The sequence below is a fragment of the Gobio gobio genome (genome assembly GCF_949357685.1).
Source record: "Gobio gobio genome assembly, chromosome: 13".
NCBI lineage: Eukaryota > Metazoa > Chordata > Actinopteri > Cypriniformes > Gobionidae > Gobio > Gobio gobio.
The window spans coordinates 13,830,292-13,854,344 of record NC_137106.1 but is presented as its reverse complement, the minus strand read 5'-3'; the positions used below and the strand labels follow the sequence as shown (position 1 = coordinate 13,854,344).

General features: G+C 37.4%; 1 protein-coding gene across 2 annotated transcripts in view; it reads left to right on the top strand.

Moving 5' to 3' along the window:
- msrab (methionine sulfoxide reductase Ab) overlaps positions 1-24,053 on the top strand; it is a gene marked incomplete at its 5' end in the record, with an annotated part of 80,255 nt that overhangs the window by 15,640 nt on the left and 40,562 nt on the right. The window contains 2 exons of one of the 2 annotated variants that reach the window (XR_013817807.1): positions 9,942-10,048; positions 22,296-22,394. Coding sequence is in view for 1 of the 2 variants with exons in the window: in XM_079833786.1 (XP_079689912.1) it covers positions 9,942-10,048; positions 22,296-22,469 (281 nt within the window). Of the gene's footprint in view, positions 1-9,941; positions 10,049-22,295; positions 22,992-24,053 lie in introns of those variants that run through there. The other variant, XM_079833786.1, reaches the window with a different exon arrangement.

Below are 24,053 nucleotides of genomic sequence, written 5' to 3'. Positions count from 1 at the left end.
GACCATGTTTTGCTGTAGTGTTTTTGTCTTTATTTGCTAATGCGACCTTTTACACCACAGACTGAACAAAATTAAGCATTGCTTGGTAATAGGTTGAGCTAAATTGGTATTATTTAATTGTGTACTTAAATTTGACAGCTGATTGGTTGATTGTAATCCATTACATACCTTTCTATCAAAGGTATGTGACATTATCAAGATGAATTTGTTCTGATACAGTTTAACTCTGATTTTTTTGTCATATTTTATAAACATTTTCTAAACTATAGCGAATAAACTGTGATAATGTGAGAAAGGTGTCTGAATAAATTTTGGTTTAACTGTAACTACAAAAATGTATATTCATCATAAACTGCACCATGTCTTTTTAGGGTTTTATCAATTTTCATGATTTTTTCAGTTACACTTTTGAAATTCCCTCATATATCCCAAGTGATCCCTGGCCCCCCATTGGTAATGAACGTACATATTCGCAATCATGTGAAACTGGCTCACCTGTATTGACAATTAAATGTGCACTTGGTACATTTCTAGAAGTATTTCAGCAAAGCAAAACTTGTGTCCTCGTGTCCCGTTTGGCATTTTTAGGCCGTATTTCATGACCCTGCAGGAGTTTGGGTAGGGAAGCAGGATGAAGAACATGTGCGTGACAGAAGCGTCAGATTGTGTTTTTTGGCGCAGGCCATCGCACTGCGATTGGCTGCCGAGAATCGGGAACGTCTCTGTAGGCTGTTCATCCATGCATGCTTAAAGCACACTCCATTTGTCCGTACCCGAACACTCACACCGAATCAACTATGAATCTGTGCACGTGTGTGTGTTTGTCATTACTGAATCATGGGTAGACATGCATGTAAGCTGTCTATGCATGCAAGCATGTGAAGTTTTATAGGCTGCATACATGCACAATTGTTTCTGTCGTGCACAGAGACCTGTGTATTCAGCTGCTGTCTCACAGTTCAAAGGGTTCTGCTTTCAGCAGCATGATTTGGAATCGTCCAATCACGGCTGGGATAGCAACATCCACAGCCAATCAAACGCTCCCAGCACGCTCCTCTTCGTACCCCCGTCTCATACCCAGCAACACTTGCTCTGGCAGAGTCTTTAGGTCATGGTATTGCAAATGTGTGGTAGTTTCCCTATACCCTACGCTCATTTTCTAAAAAAATAGGCAGGATTTCATGCCGTCATGCTACATCTCTGGCTGTGCTGACAAAGATAGTACAGGAAGCCGAGGGTGGGGAGAGTCGGGTCGGGAAAATTGGGTTCCTGGATGGATTTGACGAACAGGAAATGACTGAAGCCAGTGTAACGATTGTATCGCCTGTGGCAAACCGTAGAATGGAGAAGTGCAGTGCGGACACACACACAGACACACGAGAGAAACGCGCACACGCACGCATGATCGCCTCAGCAGTTTGTTACTTCCTTGTTTAAGAAAGAACCCCCTCCCTCCCTCCCCATTCCCAGTGGACCCCAGGGCTCTCAGTCTGTCTACAGGATAACAACATCTTATCTTCTCTCTTCTCCTCTCCTCTCCTCCCCCATCCCCAGCTCCTTCTCTCCTCCATCTTTCGCTCCCCCTCACCATCATCCCATCAGCATTTCCACAGTGACTCCTCATTCTTACCCTCCGCTTTTATCTCTTAGTCACTTTCTTCGTTCCGCCATCCCGTGTTCCCTCGTTCCGTTAACAGTGAAAGGCAAGAGGGCGGGTTTCTCTCCTCCTTTGTCCTCGTTTTTCTGTCTTACCGCTTTCATCTTTTATCGTGTCATGTTTTTTTCTTGATTTGCAGTATTTATGTGGCTGCTGCGTCAGAGAGATGCATTAATGCACGCTTCAAGGGGTAGAGACAAGATGGCTGACGCAAGAGCTCGGCATGTCTCTCAAATGTAAAGGCTGATCTACAGTCTTCCAGGCCTGTTAACGTTAAATCCTGTTTTCCACCTGCCTTCACTGTGTAACCTGTGACTGACACGTTTGCTATGTATATTGAACCTTGGAGAGCGAAACATCAATGCACAAGCTAATTATGTGCAGAAACTGTTTGGATCTCCATAATCCCTCGGCAACACTCTTGATTTGTCGTTGAAAACAAAGGTTATTGGGTTCACGAACACCATTTTGTGCACAAGCCACCAAATGGCACAAAATTAAGACCCCCCTCTTCTTTTTGGGGTTCAGTCTGCAATGGGCACGTGCCTCTCGGGGGGTGACCTCGACCCCTGCCCCTCCCCGACGAGGGGGGCTCATTACAGTTTGTCAATCAGCAACAGGGGGAGGGGCTGACAGAGGTCATTAATGGAGAGTAGATGAAAAACGGTTGAAGAAATGCTACTTCTGTTTGATGAAAAAAGGCTAGAATTAGCTGTTTTCTTGAAATAAAGAAACTGAGCTTTGTAGGCATATTGGATTTGGATATTTTCTCTGGTTGCTTTATTGAAGGTGCATGCAGTAAAAAATGAGTTACAAATAAATTCTTTAAACTTTCTATGCATCAAATATTGTATTATTTAAAAAAGTGTCATGTTTCCAGCACAATGGTTATGCATTGATAATAATAAGAAATGTTTCTTGAGCACCAAATCTGCATATTGTGATTTTGGAAGGATCATGTGACACTGAAGACTGGAGCAATGGCTGCTGAAAATCATTTAAAATATATTATTGGAAACAGTTATTATTTAATTATTTTAATCAAATAAAGGCAGCCTTGGTGGACTTCTTTGAAATGCATTAAATACATTTTTCTGAAATGCGGATCACCTCATGGGGGCTGACATATGAGGACAAAAACTGCTAATTTTTCTCTGTAAGCCACCTGCTTTTGGCCCACTTTTACTCATGAAATAAGGAATTTCTATCAAATTATCACTTTTGCAAGTATTTAATTGTTCTACATGGCTAGTCTGAAGATGGCGGCCAGCACAACCAGGGTTCCCGTGGATCCTTTCAAATTTAAGGCCATAAAAAGTCTTCTTTTTACTTACATTATAGATGACACTTTGACTTAGACATATCTAAATCATTTACCAAATAAAAACTAAAATCTAATTAGTGTACTAAATCATTTTTTATTATTCTTTCATATTACGTACTCCTGCACGGTGCATGCAAAGGAATAGGGAAGCAAAAGAAAATTGGTAAAGTTCAATTGATTCATTCTTTATGTGGTTAGGGGTGTGTGATATGTATCGTCTGTGATGATATCGTAATTAATTGTTTTAACGATGTACGAGCTGACATCAAGTTTGTCACCCACGCTTTCACTGCATGATGTATGCAGTTATATGCCCAATTTAAGGTGGCAAACATTGCCCCTTAAAAATGTTAATTTCTCTTACTGCTGTGAACTGACCAATATGAATGTCTTTGTGAGTCAACTGTCCACAACAGGCTCAAACCAGCCATGGTACCAGCAGAAAAACACCCAGCAAAATATCATCTAATTATTGATATCAACAAACATTTGAAACAACTTTGAAAATATTGAGATATCACTTTTTTGTCAATATTGCACACCCCTAATGTACAGTATTAATTTTTGTTTCTTCAGGTCTTAAAAAGCGTTAAAGGGTTAGTTCACCCAAAAATGAAAATGCTGTCATTAGTTACTCACCCTCATGTCGTTCCCAACCCGTAAGACCTTTGTTCATCTTCTGAACATAAATTAAGATATTTTGATGAAATTCGAGAGCTCTCTGACCCCTCCATAGACAGCAATTTAATTAACACTTTCAAGGCCCAGAAAGGTAGTAAAGACATCAATAAAATAGTCCATGTGACTCCAGTGGTTTAGCCTTAATGTTATGAAGTGTCAAGAATACTTTTTGTGTTCAAAAAAGAAACAAAAATAACAACTTATTTCAATAGTTTCTTCTCGTCCGTGTCAGTCTCATACACAGTTTATGTTGGCCAGCTCCTGCATCAACATCACACGCATGTGTCGTGGTGCTCACGTGAACAGCATCGGCCAATGGTAAGCCGGCGTTCTGGCGTAGCTCTGACGCAGGGCGGAAGCGCTGCACTGTATTTACTACGTCAACAGCGTAAGAGTCTGACACAGACGTGGAGAAATTGTTGAATAAAGATGTTATTTTTGTTTGTTTTTTTGCACACAAAAAAGTATTCTCAACGCTTCATAAAATCAAGGTTGAACCGCTGGAGTCACATGGACTATTTAAAGATATCTTTTCTACCTTTCTGGGCCTTGAAAGTGGTAATTAAATTGCTGTCTATGGAGGGGTCAGAGAGCTCTCGGATTTCATCAAAAATACCTTCATTTGTGTTCCAAAGATGAATGAAGGTCTTACGGGGTTGGGAACGACATGAGGGTGAGTAATTCATGACAGAATTGTCATTTTTGGGTGAACTAACCCTTTAAATTTGACTTGTGAAAAATGTGCAACAACCCTGACAACATAACATAAAAAAATTACTAAGTGCACCTTTAAAACCGTAGTATTGCTATTTTATTGTATTTGCCTTTAAAATGATAACACAATGGAGAAAGGAAAGTGTAGGGAGGGAGGACAGGATTGAGATCAGAATATGACAGCCTGGATTCAAACCTGCATCCCTGCGAGCACAATGGCTCTCACTGTCATGAGCATGTGCACTACCCACTGTGCCATGGCTTCCACACTTAAATTTTTCCCCATTAGGCCTCATTAGTGTATGTTTGCCACAGAGTATTTTGTGGATTATGGATCTAATGTTTAATTTATAGATTATAGGAGAGGGAGAGAGCGTTATTAATGGTGTATAATTGATAAATAGTTTTTTGTCATCAGTCAAATTCTAGCAGCTGCATGTTAAAAATAACAAACACGCATGTATTTGAAAACCATATTTACTACACATTTTTAACATGCATTTTTATTCGTAAAGAGAATTTGTGTGTGTGTGTGTGCATGCGTGTTACATAAGAGGAGTAAAAATAGACCCCGCTCTGCACCATTCCTCTTAGTTGGCTGCTCTCGCACGCACACTGCCTCACCGTACCCACAGGGCACACACAACAGTGCTCTGAACAACCCCTCACACACATATATGCCTGCATCATACACACTCAGATGCACAAACATACACTTACCAAAACCCTGCTAAAGCATCACACGTGCACCTTCACACACACATATGGACATACTCCATCAGCTTAGTAAACAAATTCACTGTTTGTGTGTCGTCTTGTTGGATGACATTCGAGCCTCCTCAATGGTTAGAATAAGTCGTTTTATGCACAGAGGCACTTTGGTTATGGAAACACGAAAAGAGTAAAGCAATAACCCATCAGACTGAGTTTCGGAGCCATCAGTATGACACATGATTGACATTCTGTATGACCGTGAAAATGTAGCTTTTGAAAGACGTGAAGAGATCGGGCTTCACAGTGTGTGATGTTCACCATTTTAATTTAAAGAGCTAGCTCACCTAAAACTTTTAATTGTGTGATTATTTACTCACCTTCTTGTTGTGTCAAACCTTTTTTCCTCTTAACAAGATTCACCATAAAAGTGATCCTTATGATTCTTGTCCTGTTGATTACTAATAAATGGCCCATTTCAAAATTCTATACCACTTTGAAAAATTGAGTGACTTTAGACATCACATCATTATAATGCATAATATGAAAAGGTTTTTTTTTTAGATTTGCTAAATAATAAATTTAACTGTATTATTAAATTATGCTGTTTTATAAAGTAATATGATTCAATATCATCAACCAATACTGAAATAAAAAAGTCTTTAAAACATAAAATTACAAAAAATAGAGGCTGATAATGGATTTATTTAAGGATTATATTTTGAGTACTTATAAACTCAAATGAACTGTCATTTTATGCAAATAATCATATTTTAAAATAATATTTTACGACACAAGTTGATGGGAAAAATATAATTATTTTCTGTTTATTTTGATAAATAAAATAATTCATTTTTGTTCAATAAATATATTGCCATTCAAATATGTCATCAATATTATCATCATTTTCTCACCCTTCTTTGGAACACAAAAGAAAATCATTTTATATATATTTAATATATTTGGTAACTATTGACATCTATTGTATGGACAAAAAACAGACACATTTTGTGTGGCGCAAAAAAAAGAAAGTCAAACAGGTTTGGAACAACATGAAGGTGAAATATTATTATTATTATTAATTTTTTTATTTATTTTTTTCACTGTCCCTTTAAGTAACATCTGTGTTTCTTACTTGTTTCCTGAGAACTAAAGTCCTCAAGCCCTTTTCCTTTTTATCCACCCTTCCAAATCTTTTTTTCCTCTGCATCTCACCAGGAGAAGCCACATAAGGGCTGATTTTTGAAATGTCTGGATTGATCAAAACAGCCTTAAAGGATTGGTATCTGTCAGGATGATGCTGTGTGTGTGTGTGTGCGTGCGCGTGCTTTCACATGTGTGTACAGCTTATTCACTCACAAGTAAACATAGTAAATATTTCCTTTCTTCCGTCCTTCTAAAGCAAAGGGTGACTCTTCTTGACCTCTGCATTAACAGAAACAGTTTTCTTGCGGGAGATCCATGTTATGGGGAGTGAGAGACTGCGTGTGACATTTATAGAGTCAGCTTCTGCCCAGCTCTCCGCTCTCACCCTGTTTGTGCGCTGACAACACATCTATGGCGTTCTCCACTCACGGTTCATGTGCGGTGTGTGTGTGTTAAGAGGAGAGATTCTGTATATTATTCAGCTTGAACAGGGAGGATCATCAATAATAACTAAGCGCTGTGATGGAGGCTGTAAAAAGAAGTGCTCCACTGTCTCGGGTAGAGTACATTGAGTGCTCGCTATATTTCCTTTTTGATTTTAACTCCATTTTTACTCATATGAGAAGAGAGAGTTTTTTAAAAATGGTTTTTATATACAGTGTCCCTAAAAGTATTTGGGCACTTAAACCACTCTTCAAAATGCCATTAAATAACCAAATTTCCAGTTTCCACAAAAATAGTAAACAACACAGCTGTTTTCAACATTGATAATAATGTTTCTTGAGCACCAAATCAGCTTATTAGAATGATTTCTGAAGTATTGCGTGACACTGAAGACTGGAGAAATTATGCTAAAATTCAACTTTGATCACAGGAATAAATGTAATTTTTAATCTATTCACATAGAAAACAGCTATTTCAAATTGTAATAATATTTTACGATATTAGTAGGGCTGGGTAAAAAATTTCTATTTCTCGATTTTAATCGATTCTCACTTTTACAAAACAATATCGATTCTTAAATCCCGAGAATCGATTAGTCATCCTGTTTTCAGTTATGAATTAAATAAACATTGTAGCACGCCTCTCATCCAATAAATCGCAATAATCTTTGTGCTTTATTACTATTGATATGAAACAAAGTCTAAGATTTCGTTTTGGCGCTGTGGCGCGAGATCGCTCTGCCGCAGCCTCAGCTCAAGAGAATCGGCAGCGTGGAGCAAACATGAACAGATCTTCTCTTCCGCCTTGTAACAGCGTGAAATAAACATGAATGAGCTTCTTAAAGTGTGTTAAAAGATACAGGACAACTTACCGAAATCCATATCATGTCACATAGAATAACTCAATCAGTGTTTCAACCGCAGAAAGATGTAAGTAAAACGGCTTGTAAACAATGTCATGTAACGTCACATTTTCCTCAGAAAAACCATATCCAGTGTCCATAAACTCGTTAGTCAGCTAGAAAAATTAACTCTAGAGAGGAGCATTTTGCTAATTATATGCACCACATTACATAGGATATTCATTGTCAATATTTAATGCAGGTATGCATGAATAAATCTGGCAAGTTTTTATGCAGCCACCATTTAAATGTTTATATTTCAAAAACCTAATTGGAGTAGAATTATGATTATGTAATTGTAAAGTTAATATTAGAACTTTATTATTATATATATAAAAAAAACTATTTAGTGTAATTTAAGTGTTTGTATACAAATCTGTTAATTTGTACCTTCAATATTAGTAGGCTAATGTAGTATCAATTGACTCCCATAGTTTACAACATTAGTTCTGAAATGTGTTTTCTTTGAGAACATTTTCCATGTATTATACCTGATACATATCCAAAATAATCGATATTGAATTTAATCGAAAATAATCGAAAATCGAATCGAAAGCTTGTGAATCGAAATCAAATCGAATTGTGAAATTGGTGTCAATACCCAGCCCTAAATATTAGGGTACAATGGGGCTAAAGGCGCCGTGGGGGGAAAAGTGCCTTTGATTTGATATTCCTCTAAACCACTAGCCTGGTCCTACCAGACTCTTGTACATTTCATTTGTACAGAGAGTCTGGCCACTCTCCATTGACAAGCGTTAACTTCCTTGAAGGCGGGTACTCTGTTGAAGTACTCTGTTGAAAAGCGGGTACTCCGCACATGGAAATTTGTATGATCTTTGACGCGATCACAGGCAGCAGCGCAAAGTTGATTCAGTGCTCATTTGATCTAATATTTGATGTTTTTTTAAATGTTGTAGATTTAAGTACAAAATAAAATTTTATCAAATTAATGCTTATATTTTGAGACAAAGGTCTTAATGATTTTCAGTTTAGTTCTTTTTTCAAGCTAATTAAAGCAACAGTTTTTCAATAATGGAAAAATATGTAATAGTATAGTATTTGGTATAAGAAGCGCACCTGCTATTGGGGCAAAAGGCACAATAATTAACATCATAATAAACAGCTGGATGACTTTTCCATGTGTTGGCATGGTTAGATTCAGAAAATATCATATATTAAGTTGGGTGTCCACCTTAGAGATAATCACCATATTTATAGTAAAACCATCATATTTATATAAAAAAAACTATATGATATTAATCATATAATAAAATATGATTTAATGTTACTACTGTAAATCTATATTAAAATATTATGGCTATATTTTAGCTAAAGTATTTGAATAAATACTGTGTGCCTTTTGCCCCATGCCCCCCTCACCACCTCATAAGTCACCTTTTTATAAGATTTTTAAACAAAATTAACCACTTTTATGATTTATTTTCACACAAAATCGGTTGCTCCATCAATGTTCAATACAAATATACTTTTTTTCTGCAATTATACACTTTGGGAGTAGTGAAAAGTATATATTTTTTTTCTTAAGGTGTGCCTTTAGCCTCTTTGTACCCTATTACTTACATTATAGTTATGAAAAAAACTAAATGCTGCCTCTGAGGATAAGAGACTTTTTTCAAAAACATTAAAACATCTTACCAGACTTTTGAACGGGATGGAATGCTATTCAAAATGCAGACTAGATGTATGTGTTCTCTGGTTGTCAAACGTTACTGGGTCTTGTCCATATTACATTCTGTGTACACCTGAACTTTGTAGATCCACTCGATGTTTAAAGGTCATTGCAAACATTTTGTGTATTTTTTTGCAGATGCTAAATGTTTGATTTGATATTGTGGTCTTTGCTGTGGCATTCAGACATTTGTAAGTGTTAATTAAGTGTCCAAATACAGCATTTTCTATATTTTGGCTGTATGATGTGTTTGGTGGCTGTAATGACACACAGGCCTCAAGGTCACAAGGAAGGTCAGTGACTGCCGCTTTGGCTTTGTAGGAACAGCCAATCAGAACGCAGTGTTTTGGCCTTTGAAGAAAGAGAGAGAGCTACAGAAGGCACCACACGGTAGAGAGTGCACAGGCAAGATGGCCGACATCCAGTTCTGCTGAAAGACAGATGAGAGAGAGACAGTAAATTCACTTTGGAGGTTAAATGACTGGAATATACTGAAACACAAATAGGTTTCTATATATTAACAAGGGACATCAGAACAAAATCGGATGTTGCTTGCTAATGTTAGAAACGTCATTGGAAAGATTATCATATTCAGTGTGTCTGCCATGACTGCAAATTCTTGCGTTTCAAAAGGAGTCTAATGCAGGTATATGTGTGTGTATTTTTTTTCTAGGAATGGCACAGGGGAATGACCATGGCACACAGTATCGGTCTGCCATCTATACCTACAGCCCAGAACAGCAAGAGCTGGCCATGATGAGCAAGCATATGTACCAGGAGGTGCAGTATCTCGAAACACACACAAACTTTACATTTAATTGAGTTAATTATATTTTATAACCCCTTACAGTAGCCCCTTCAAACTCTTCATTAAGATTTCATTACTATTCATTACTATTTACACTAAAATGTGGATATATCATAGACTTGTATTGTTTTTATATAAAGTTGATTATAGTTGCTGTACAAAAAGCCCTACAAGAGAACTTTTTGCTTTTTTAGAAATTATTTTAATTTAAAAAATATATTGATGAATCATTTTTACCTTTGAGAATGTCTCCAAAGGGAGATTTTATCAGATTTTGCTAACTTCAGGGGACAGTTTTGTACATACAGTGCTTATTTATTAGAGATGTTCCGATACCCTTTTTCCCTTCCCGATTCCGAGACCTGGGCTCAGGGTATTGGCCGATACAGAGTACTGATCCGAGACCTAGGTGTGTATCTGTATATACAGCTGTATACTACTAGCCCTGTATGAATTGCTAGAATTATTCAATTCTTCAGTTTTTGCTTCAGATTTATCCCTTAATAAAACATGAACAAAACATACAGTGAACAACTGTATTTATTACAGTATTTTTATTATCTGACATGCATTTGACAGTAATAATATTTATTTTTCTTAAGCGAAAAAGAACTTCAAATGCAGCCAAAAATCTAACACCGCAAATTGAAAAATATATTTTAGTTTTACAATATAGCTGTATAAAAAACTGTGCAACAAATAAATGTAGGAATATAAAAAATATATTAATCAGAAAATAATCTCTTTACAACAAAACAAGTGAAAAATAAGCAACCATCTAGGCATAATTATTATTATTAATAGAGACGTATTATTATTACATAGAGACGTAGCTCAATCTACTGTAGGCTACAACAGTAGCTTAATATATTGTCAATTTAATCTCGATAAACCATACTTTTATTTTGACGGGTTACTGTGAAGACCTTTTAGTGTGTCATGATATGACAGTTTTCTCAAATGAAACGGTAAATTCTCATGAAGTGACGGTTTATGCGTTCGTGTCCTCATATAGTGACACTCCAGAGACTACAAAGACAGCGAGCGCCCGCGCATCTGCGCCCGTCATCCACAGAGATGTAGAATTTGGAGGAGTAATATTTAAATAGTATTTTGCAGTTTAATATTCACTGACACTATATTACAGTCTGGAGCCCTCCACTTAGATTAACACGGAAGCGACTGAACGCAGCTGCGGGTACCGAATATAGCCTTCTCGGGGGTCGGTAATTACTACTGGTAAAATTTCAGCACCGACTTGGTACTGAAGTGCCTGTACTTGTGACATCCCTAGTCTCCGTTTTACTGTCTGGTTGGTCCAGTCTGAAATACTGCTAACTCATTTTCATTTCACAAAGAAAAACCGCGCAGTGGTTAGGCAAAGCTCACGGTCATAACTAGGTCTTGTTTAAGAAAATGGAATGGGATCGGTACATGGGTTCACGTACTCGCCGATACCGATGCCAGAATTTGTTGTGGTATCGGTGATATTTCCGATACTAGTATCGGAATCGAAACAACTCAATTATTTATGGTTTATGTCATTTTTTAAATGATGTGTTAGAGGATTTTTGATCAAATAAATGCAGCCTTGGTGAGACTTCTTACAAAAGTATGAAAAAAAATTTACCAACCCCAAATGGTAATGTACATGAATACATTATATTTAATTCAGAAAATATAACCACAGATTTATCCAATGGTTTGCTTTTCTTCCCCATCACATCTCCATAAGCGCTTCTGTCTTATTTCCAACCTCTCTTTTCTATTCTTTGCCACTCTCAAACTGTCAAACACTGACCGCCCACACCTGTCAGAAAGATTAGTTTGTGGATGCTCATGAATGCTGCTCATCTGATTGTCTGGACTGTTAGCCCTGTCGAACTAGCTTGATGATGCTTTGTTTTGTGAGATACAGGAGCTTGGGTAAACCATCACTGCGGTACCCTTTGCTCCTCGTGTCATCTGTCTTGCTTCTAGGGCTCAGATGTGATTTGGGTGAGAGGGGAAGGAGGCCGTGGCAGGGAGGTTGGGTGACCCCTCTTGGCCTTGGCCTTGTGCGCATCAGGGGTGAAAGGTCAGGCTTGCGGGAGGCAGCTGTGGTTAAAGGGACGCAATCAGATCAGGGGACCGAAACGGACGTGCTGTTGATGGCCCCAGTGACCCCACAAGCTAAAGGGAACACACACACAGATGTAGTGAGGACGAAGTGGTTGCACCCCACAAACTGCATGTCAGCAGGGGTTAAACTGGACCAGAACGCTGCAAAGGCAGCCTTATATTTATATATATATGCAGGGCTCGACATTAAGTTGATTTTTTGAAGGGGTTAGTGAAAGAGAATTTTTTCAGATTCAGCATTCATTTAGTGTAAGTTGCGATCGATAGTGGATAATACAAATAATGTATAATAAACTGACGGTAACAATGTTGTGAAGTTGACGCTCGTGCAGCTTCTCGAGGAGAAATTACAACAAATGAGCACCTCTCACACAAAGAAACTCAGTTAAAGGTGTCATGAACTGGCCTTTTAATTTTTTTATACTGTTGTCTGAGGTCAACTTATGACGTTTGCATGGTTTTTACATTCAGAAACATCATAATGAATAAGTAATAGGTAGGGGTGGTACGGTTCCCAAAACCCACGGTTCGGTTCGTATCACGGTTTTAGGGTCGCGGTTTCCGGTTCTGTACGGTTCTTGTTGTTTTTTTTTAATCTTTAACACTCCAGAAATGTACTTCAGCATATGATATATAGCTTAATCATCCACAATTTAGGATACAGTATTAAAAAATGTTCATATCATGTAGAAGTTGTTTCCTAACTGGCTGTCTACTGAGTCCGACACATTGGCGTAACATTTTTCATGTTAATCATGTCAATTTTGATCAGAACAATGCACTGTGGCTTTAATTCAGCTGACCTGATTAACAAATTTCACCATGAAGTGTTCTGTGTGTTTCACAATCACCATATGACATCCAGCGCTGTGAAAAGAAAAAAAAAATACACGAAAACACAACACTGCCAGAAGTTTTTTCCCAAACTTCAAAGGCATGTTTAAATTATTAAAATTAGAAGCATATCTTAACTTTTAAATGTTACATTTATCATGTGAACTACTTATATACAACATGTTATATGCATGTGTGTATGAGACAGAGGGGAACACGGCCGCATTTGCAGCAGATATATGCTGCCCATCATAAATCAAAGCATGAGACAGACACAGAAAATGTGACAGAATGGACAATATTTGTCTGTATTTGCAATACACGAGCCGCGGTTCAGCTGCGCGAGACAAACACTGCCAGTGTGTGAATGCCATCGGGCATGTGCGGCTCCCGCTCTCCGCACTGCATCTGCCCTGCCTGCTATAAATCGCTGGCGCATCCTCCAACTCCGGGCAGCCTTCCTTATCTTTCCCACTTGCATTTCTACACGTGACGTGACCTGCAGCACTCCACTTTTACTTTATTTTACTGTATGTCCACACACACACACACACACACCTCTTATTTTGTGCGAAAAGGACATCCACTGTCTGAGGTAACATACGGGCACGAGGATACATTGCGCATGCGTCGAAACCGTGCGACGCACACGCTCCGAACCGAGACAAGCGAACCGAACCGTTCGTTTTTTTTTCATGTACCGTGCCACCCCTAGTAATAGGCTATTTTCTGCCTTGGTTTTGAGGCTCTCTGAAGTTTTGATGGGCGTGCCACACTGAAGACTTGGAAGTAAACGCCCACAGCTAGGATTGGATAAGATTTGCATATTTAATGAGCTGCAGCTCCCTAAGTACATGTGGGGATTGTTTTGAAAGCGTCTGGGGAAACGCTCACATGACTCGCGAAATGCCTTTATCAAAAACCGCGTTTCCACCTAAATTACCCGGAACAATTTGTACCAGGAACTTTTTTTACAGGAACTTTTTTCCCCCCAGATCTGCTACTGTCTGCGCTTCCACTGCGGTCTAAAGTACCGGGAAGATTAGGCAAATTAGTCCGGTGATGTAGGACTGCACACGGCTGCTCCTCCCTGTCACCGACGGACAGTAATCATTTTTGCGCGATACTGTCTGCAACAATAATGAGGAGATGCAAGCAGCGCTGCTTTTGGTAGTTATGTATTGGTTTAATAAAGAGGTAATTAACAAAACGGCGGTAAAGAGATGAGCACTGATACTAAAGCGTATTCTGAAAGCTCGTAAAGCTAGATCTAAAATAAGACAACGTATGTTATTATCAGCTATTACGGACATGACCGTGCGATTGCTGAGACGAACGCGCGCCATCGGACAGAAAGAGCAAGACTGATATTTACTGAACGCAGAACGAACGAACCTCGCAAAAGACTTTTAAAGCTGCCGGTTGAAATAAAATGCGGCCTGAGTTCAACCAATCAGCATGTTCAGCGCCCAAATCCCACCCCCGAAAGTTCCCGAACTTTGAAAAAGTACTACCCCGGGAGCAGGGCCGTTTGGAGGGGGAAATATTTACCCGGAACTTAATTTAGACCCTGGTTCCTGCGGTCGAAACACACCGAGTACCACCCCAAAGTTCCTAGTTCCTGGGGAAAGTTCCTGCGGTGGAAATGCGGCTAAACAAACACAATGATTCATCTCTCATCCACCCGCGATTGATTGGAATGTTATCGCCCGATCAGTGAATATAACCGCGAACCATACACACACACACGCGCGCGCATAGGTAGGAATGTTATTTCACTATTTAAGATAGCCCGTCGGCAGGCTGAAAAACACATAGCCCATACTCGTTACAAGTCCGAGTATGATCACGAATGAAGCAATAGCACTTCAAATAGAGGATTCTCCAGCCTGTGACAGCGTGCTAAGGTATGTAATCAATAGATTTCAAACGATCTGTAACAATGCAATACTAACACATATAAAAAACATATTTTACTCACATAAGTGTGTGTTGCACCGTTCCTGTCGGATCCAATATAGAAGGCACAGCATTGTGTTTTAATCTCAGTACGTGGTGAAATGAAGTGAACAAACACGCAATGTCTTACGCACGTGAGCTGGGGTAGCGCGACCCGTTAAGCTCCACAAGTCGATGGGCGGGCTTGAGGCGGTGCTTCTGCATCCTATTACGTCAATGGTTGACATATTCTGAGATCTCTATAAAAGCTTTTCCTTGACTAACAAGGACTTTTTCAGCTCTGAAACTTACAGGATATTCTTATATCACAATGAACTTTTATATACCAAAGGCTCAAAGGAAAGTTGATTTCACCCCTTTAACATACACTGTTAAAATGACAAATTGTAGCGTTTTATATTTATAACATATGATAGCCTACAGTTAAGCAACATCACAAAACCAAGAGTGCTGTTTTCCTGAATACCATCATGGTTGAAAATGAGACACTGATTTCATATGACAGTTCCATAAACAATTAATTAACATCAAGTCACTTACATTTTAGATGCAATATTGACTGTTTTTGTTCTATTTCAGCTGCAAAAATTGTTCCAAACAAAGATCACAGCAGAACCATAATGCATCTCATAGCAACAGTGTGTTACTGAATGATTCAGCGTTTGAATGAATCGTTTGAATCAAAGATTCAATTACGTACGGCTTTCCGCCGGAAGTTAGCTACTTTAGTCTATAAAGTTTTAAATATGGGTATTTTTCTTACACAAGCGCGCCACTTCGCTTCAGAAGGCCTTTATTAACCCCCCGGAGCCGTGTGGAGCAGTTACATGATGGATGGATGCACTTTTATGGACTTCATAAACGAGGCAACAATTCACTGCCATTATAAAGCTTGGATTAGCCAGAACTTTTTTTTAATATAACTCTGATTTTATGACAAGAATGTCATATACACCTTGGATGACTTGAGGGTATCATGGGCTAATTTTCATTTTTGGGTGAACTACCCTTTAAAACACTGTTTACAACAATACATTTTTGTGCATTTTGTCAGAGCGCAGGGCACAACCTAACGCAGGGTTAGATGTAACACGCATGGTTTAACACTTTCCAAACATGCCAGGATGACGAAACTTACTGTATTTACTAGTTGCCATATCAACATTATTTAAAGAAACAATTGCGCCAATATTAAAAAATCTCGGGAAGATATTACTGAACATTTATTTAACCATAGCAAAAGTAAATTTCTTACCCAAGTTAATTTTTCATCTCTATTTTTTGTGTTTATTTAAAATAAGACAAATCTGATATTATTTTAATCTTACATCTGTCATTTAAAGTTGAGATCGTTCTTTAATGCTGATCTAACAGCAGAAGACACGAGCAGCGGTTTAAATACCAGTTGTGCAGCTGGTGTGTGTTGTAACACTGCGTTACACTGAGCCCCTATTAGAACTACGCTATTATATTCTATACTTTTATGAATTATTTTGAGAAACCATGAAAAAAGGGTGAATAATGACTGAAAGTTAATATTCAGAAATTATTCATTATTATTATGTTTTTAAATATGCTATTTAGCTGTATTTAGCAATGTGTTTGTTGTCAAACTTAAAAAAGGCCTTTATTTTAAAAAGTTTATAATTGTATTTTATTGACAAAATATTTTAGTTTGTCTTGGATATTTTTTTGATGATATCAGGTAACATTTTAAGCTGTCATTTGGTCATGTTACAATGTTTTCACATTTCACTTCCATTCTTTCGGGGTAAATCAGAAAAAATAAAAACTCTCAACCCCAAGTGGATTTACACAAACTGAGAAAGTCAAAAAGCGTTAGGTTGTGCCCCGCTCTCCCCTTCACATCTGAACCAGTCTGACTGGCCAATAGAAAAAATTAAGCCCTAATATATTGAAGGGCACAGGTAAATGTGACAATTATTACAATGGGTTTATGTGAAGATTGTTTTAAATTCACTTAAATTTCAAGTTGTTATATATTCCAAAGCCTAATAAATGTTACAATTAATAGCTTTTAATTATACTGTAATGCTGAAAGGCTATCTAAAATTGAGAAAGAAAATCAATTTCATAGAGACATCAGTATCAGTATTGGTATCGGTGATACTGGCCTTTTTGCATTAAAAGATCTAATGTTTAAAATATAGGCTTTGTTGTTTAAACATTAATTTGGTGATTAAACATGAAATTATTATTCTAAATTATTATTAGCTGTGATTAATCACGATTAATTACATAAAAATGTGTGATTAATTAGTTAGTTAGTAGATTTCGATTGACAGCACAGCACTAATATACTGTATATATACTTTTTTTTCAGGAATCTGAATGAAATGTTCAAAAGAACAGCATTTATTTGAAATCACTGTTTTGACACTTTTTATAAATTTAATGCATCCTTAATCAAAAAAAAAATTATATATGAGAGCTAGTGTTGTTTGTGTAAATAAAATTCTATGGCATGTGAACGTTGTACAGTAGCTGGTCTGACCTGAAACCTAAAGGCCTTTTGTATGGAACGAATGGCTCCAGATTGCATGAAATCCATTTTAAATATGTTTATTAAAAGGGCGACACATCTCTTAGACTTTATAGCTTTTCTCTGCAGTTGATGCTTCTCTCCTGATCCTTCTCTCTCTGAGGGCAGAGCCAATCTGAAGTGGTTTCGAAGAGCAGCTTGGTTACATAAGCAGCAGTGATGAGATTAGACATGTTAGCCCAGAGTCTTGTTAAAATATTGAGGTGTGTGTTTGCCTCCGTCGTACTATGGAAAAGCACAACTGATTGTCTCGCAGTGGAGAGTGTGAGTTTGAAGAGGGACACTGAAATGAAAGACAGACGTGATGAGTGTGAAGAGATTGATGAGGCCTTTTTGAGGACTCTTCTATCAGGTCAAATCCAGGTGATGAATCAGACACCGACATCACATGCAGACGGGAAATGAATTATTAGCACCCGTTGAGAGTTGCACTCCATCAGAGTCTCCCAAAACTCTGCCATCAGTGAGGGCAGTCGGGGAGAAGGAAAAGCAGGAGTGAGAGAGGAAGAAAACACTCTTTTAAGCGCTGTGGCTGAGGAGGGGAGGGGTGCTGTAATAAAATGTAGGAATTTGCAGAACATCAAAGAGTTTTTATTCAGTAGTGAAAGAGAGCGAGACGCAGGAAGATAGACTGGAGGTACAATTCTGCTGCAGTGAAGCACTTTCTCTGAGGAGTTATTTGGGGGATTTGAATGGAAGTTTATGAATTTGCTTTGTTTATCTGCTTGTGTTATGCTGCAGACATCAACATTTTATTTGTATGTTATGTTATGTTCTTTTCATTGCCCAAATTAAAGGATCAATTCACTTTAAAATGACCCACATCTCATGCAAGATGTCAGTCGAAAAAGAAATTACGTTTTTGAGGAAAACATTCCAGGATTTTTTAATTGCAACCAATGTGTTGAAGGTCCAAATCAATGCAGTTTCAAAGGGCTTCAGAGGCTCTGCACGATCCCAGCTGAGGAATAGGGTCTTATCTAGCGAAACGATTGGTCATTTTCAAGAAAAAATAAACATTTATATACTTTTTAACCTAAATTGCTCATCTTGCGCTGCTCTGCGATGTGCCAGGGATTGCGCAATCATGTCAGAAAGGTCACGCTAGACGTAGCTGAAGTATCACTTCAAAATCGGCCGTCATCGTTGTTTAACCTTTTTTTGCTGAAGGATGTTTGCATTAGTCTTCGCACGAGCACTTTGTAAACATGGGAGCGGGACTTCTGCCTACGTCTAGTGTGGCGTTTTTCGACGTGATCGCGCAATCACTGGAACGCGCAAGATGAGCAATTTAGGTAAAAAAGAAATGACCAATGAATGTTAGAAAATGACCAATGGTTTCGCTAGATAAGACCCTATTCCTCGGCTGGGATCACGCAGAGCCTCTGAATCCCTTCGAAGCGCTTTGAAACTGCATTGATTTGGACCTTCAACCCGTTGGTTTCTGTTGAAGTCCATTATATGGAGAAAAATCCGGAAATGTTTTCCTCAAAAAACGCAATTTCTTTTCAACTGAAGAAAGAATTGGATGAGATGGGGGTGAGTTAAATATCAGGACATTTTCATTTTGAAGTGAACTAATCCTTTAAAGAATGTGGAGAAATTACTTTTTTTAAAGAAAAAGTCAATGCACAAACGGGATGAAAAATTATTTTAAAGTCAAAATGTACATTATGTTTTATAATATTTATATTTTTCGTCTTTTGTGCAAATCAATGCTATTGTTATTCCCACTTTTAGTTAGATTTTACCAGAAAAGCTTTTAGAATTTGTATCACGCGTTAATGTTTAAAATCTTGTATAATATAAATTGCTCTGTTTTTATTTTTATTGTATATATGTAACCTTTGTATTTTTGTAATCCAGTTTTTGCCATGAAGATATACAAATGCTGAAATGGCATTAAATTAGATTAGATTAGATTAGATTCAACTTTATTGTCATTACACAAGTACAAGTACAAGGCAACGAAATGCAGTAAATAAAACTATACTGATACTGTTATTTCCACTTAAAAATGTTATCATAATCTTTTATCAAAATTAAATTTTTAATTTTAAGATTTGAATGTAAAAAGCATTTTGTTTTTAAATGAACAGACCATATTGATGTAGCACCCACATTCGCCTAAAAGTTTTCACAATCCAATCAATATCCGTTTTGTTTTGTTTTTTAGGGTGGAATATCCTGTTTTATTGTGAAATACTTCCGTTTATAGAAACAAAATGCATTTTGAACGGTTTTTGGCTGACTTTAAGAATGTTTATCATTTCGACAATGTTAGCAAATTCTGATAATGAAAAGGTCCATGTAACAATCATAAATGTAGTAGTAATTGGCCTAAATAGACAGTTTTTTCTTCCAGAATGCAAATCGCTAACTCAGATTTCAAAAAGCGCTGCATCTAAAAACAAAATCTCTCTCTCCTCTGTTCCATGTCATGTATTCTCAAACACATAGACGCTCATGCTCTCACACTTTGATCTGTCTCCTCTCACAGGTCACATGACCCTCTGCTGTCTTATTCCCTCTCACAAAATGCAGGAACACCCAAGTATGACAAAATGGATTCCTGACTATCTCATGCACACAGACACACACACACACACACACACACACACACTCATGCTTACATGCAAACTAAACCTGCGTGGAGATGTGCATAAATGCACAAGAACATGCGAAGAACAGCCTTGGCCTTTACACTGTGTTTTTTTACATTATGCTGTCCGTGTGTATGTTTAGCCTAAAGGGAATCACATATGTATATACACCTACACATGCTTTTCTGTTTGTGCAGGAGAACTATACAGCTTCTGATATATGGAAGATGCTGTGGCTTTTAGCAGAGACTCTAAACAAGAAACGATAAGCTAGATAGCTAAGCTAAAACGCTGTCGCGATTTCTATATTCAGGTATTTTGCAGCATAGCTTTTTAGTTCATAGAAAGAGCTGCATTAATATTTATTATTTATGTTGTCATTTTAAAAGTAGGACACGCTGTTGCAGTTAAAACGTACACGGGGACTGTGTGTGTTAGCGTGCGCATGTGCAGGTTTGTGTGTGTGTGTGTGTGTGTAAATAATCTTATAAGGTGAGTTTGTGTCCGAGACCCGCAGAGAAACCCAAATTAAATTCAATCTGAGGGGAAAATTAGGGAATTTTGGTTATGAAACATTGGTTTATGAAGACAGTATATACACCAGAAAATAGTTTGACTAATAATAACATGAGCATGAGTGTGTTTGAGGATGCAGAAACACTTAGTGACATTAGTTGAGTCATCACAGTCACATGAAGCATATTCAAATATGCAAATGCTTATGTAATATATTTCTCTTTTCTTTCCTTCTCTCTCTCTCTCTCTCTCTCTTTGCTTGACTGTCCACAGAAATGTTCTCCTCCACCGGAGAGACACAGACCACCGAGCTTTGACAGTGCCAACTTTCTGACACCATATCCACACACACACACACACACACACACACACACACACACACACACACACACACACACACACACACACACACACACAAACACACAATGTCCTCAAATGTACACTTCCTCTGCTTTTAATGTACACTATATCTTTAACAATTTGAAGGTTCATAAACAGGGCCCAACAATAAAGACCTTTTTTCTATTGGCCCATTCAACCCAGTAGTTTAGATTTGTACTAAACCTGCCAATATGGGCCTAGCCCAAAAAAATTAAGAATTATTATTTATTTTTTTGTATTTTTAGAAAAATATTTTATTTGTGTCAGTTGTATTGATTAATTAATTAATGAAGAATATGGAGAACCGATGTGCTCTATAGAACCACCAAAATTTTATTTATCATTTTTATTTTTTGTTTTATTTTATTAAAACATTTCTGGTAATTAAAAGGGCAGTGTAATAATCATAAATGTATTAATAACTGGCCTACATTAACTGAATTTATTTTATTTTTTATTTGTATTATTATTACCAAACAGCATTTTATTTATGATTAATTGTAATGACAATTATTATAATTATAAATAACATTGTCAATAAATAATAATTAAATCATACTTTTCTCACACATTGTTATTAATTATTCTCATCAAGTCTTTGGTCCTCTCTTTATGCACACCTGGCAAAATATTTACAAGTTTAACCATCTAATAATCCAGTATGATCATTCTCACCTTTTTTGCCTTCTAAAAATATACATTTCACAGAGAGATATTTTTTAACACAAAGTATTTGGGGAGTGTTGGCTTTATCTTGTTGTACAGGTATCTTTGTTTTTGTTTATGTCCAGGCTGTTGTCAGGATAGCGGGATGTTATGGTGCACATGCAGCCTCTTTTGTTAGAAGCGGAGTAAATGCCGCAGACTTCTGTCACCACCTGGTGACTGAGATTTGAAACTACATACAATTCAAAAAGGACAGTTGTGACGGCCGGCACAATAATTATTTTTCTCTCGTTCTTTCTGTAATAGAGCTTTAGAAATACTGTGATTGATGTTCAAGGCTGTTTTGTTCTCTGTGTTTTCTCCAGTACTGCCTAAAGCAGTTTTCTGCTGTTGGAGTTGTGATGTGACCACTAGAGGGAGACAGAACTCCATTCATGTCCCTTTTTTAAAGCGTTTTGGACATTCTGCCTGACTTTAACATCACACACACAAGAAAGTGTTGTTTTAGTTCAGATCGAGTTGCTATAAGGAATATGTCATCATTTACCGTCTCTTTCTCTGCTCTTCTTCTGCTAGGCCCTGACGGGGAAAGGCCTGGGTGAGATCACCACAGAGATTCGGGAGCACACGGATTTTTACTATGCTGAAGACTCTCACCAGCAATATCTGCACAAGGTGCCTAAAGGATACTGTGGGTTAAAGGGCACCGGTGTCACCTGTTCTTTTGGAGGAAAAAAAGATGAACTCTGACTCGGGGCACACAGACATAATTGTCTGCTGTTTTAAAGGGATGGTTCACCCAAAATTAGCATTTTGTCATCATTTTACTCAGCCTCATGTAGTTCCAAACTGTATGACTTTCTTTCTGAGAAAGTTATATTTAATGTTTAATATTCTTCTCTATCGTTATCTAAAACTAAAACCATAACAAAACATTTTTATCACTTGAAATAAAATAAACTTTAACTGAATTTTAATAAAACAAAATTTTTTCAGCAAGTTGCCAAGCAGTATTTCTGATTTTGGTAAAGATTCTTTTAGTTAACTTGGGCCTGGTTTCACAGACAGGGCTTAGATTAAGCCAGTATTAGGCCTTAGTTGAATTATTTTTAAACAAAATATTTAAGGAGCTTTTATAAACATGCCTTGGAAGAAAACATTACTGGTGTGCATCTTGAGACAAAACAATGGCACTGACATATGCAAGTTGCTTTTAATTAAAACAGCTCAAACATGCATTTTAGTCTGGGACTAGGCTTAAACCTTAGAACTAAATAAATAAAAAAAATGCTAAAACTAAAAATGTAACCTTAAAGACCCCCTGTGGTGAAAATCCACTTTTTGATATAGTTTATATGTCTATGTGGTGTTTTTAATCTGCTTTAAAAAAAACCTTAAGACAAACGGTCCAAGGTGAGCACAAGAACGCCTTAAAAATCGCCTTCATATAGCAATATAGTGGGTGAATTATGTATATAATGTATTTTAAAATGTTATGATGAACTATATGCCTTTCTCCTCTGACTTTCTATGATTTTCAGAGCGTTTTTAAGGATGCAGATTTTTATAAGGCAGCTGTCTGAGTTCGAGTTGGCGAATGGAAACATTAGCATTTGTGTAACATTAGCAACACATTATTAGCTGTTTGATAATGTAGTCAAGCCAAAACTAATTATATCAGTCCGACGTTGTAGAGCGCGATACATACAACGCATTACCTTTCTGATACATCGACTTGTAGACGAGCCTGTATAATTCACTGCTCCTCCATTTCCTGCTGAATTAGTTTCTGGTTTAAAAATATATGGCTGAATTAAACCAGTATTTCCACTTGCTATTTGTAGAGTTTACTACAGTTAAGCATGTTGATAAGGTATTTTGTAGTGATGTGTCGTTCATGAACGATTCGTTAATTTTGAACCAATCTTTAACATGACTCGAGAACAACAGGTTGTCTCAGAGAGCGATTCGTTCCTTTTGTGTTGACTGTGCATGCGCAACATCCCATATGTTCTGTACAGGAAACAGAATTGAATAGTTCATCTCTCGAGTCTTCGGGTTTGAGTCATTCATTCATCAAGTCCCGGCCCCATTATTAGGCAAGGCTATGCAGTCACCGGAAACAGAAAAGATTCGTTCATCTCTCGAGTCTTCAAGTCCCCATAGGCTGAATGCAGAAACAGTTCATCTCTCGAGTCTCGTTCTTTTGTCACTTGACGTGACAGCCGTGTTGGATACAGAAATTAGTTAATTCCTTTTGTGGCGGTCTATGGTTAATTCACAACCTTCCTTACAAACAAGTGAGTACTTTTTTTTATGTTTGTTTAGTTCAGT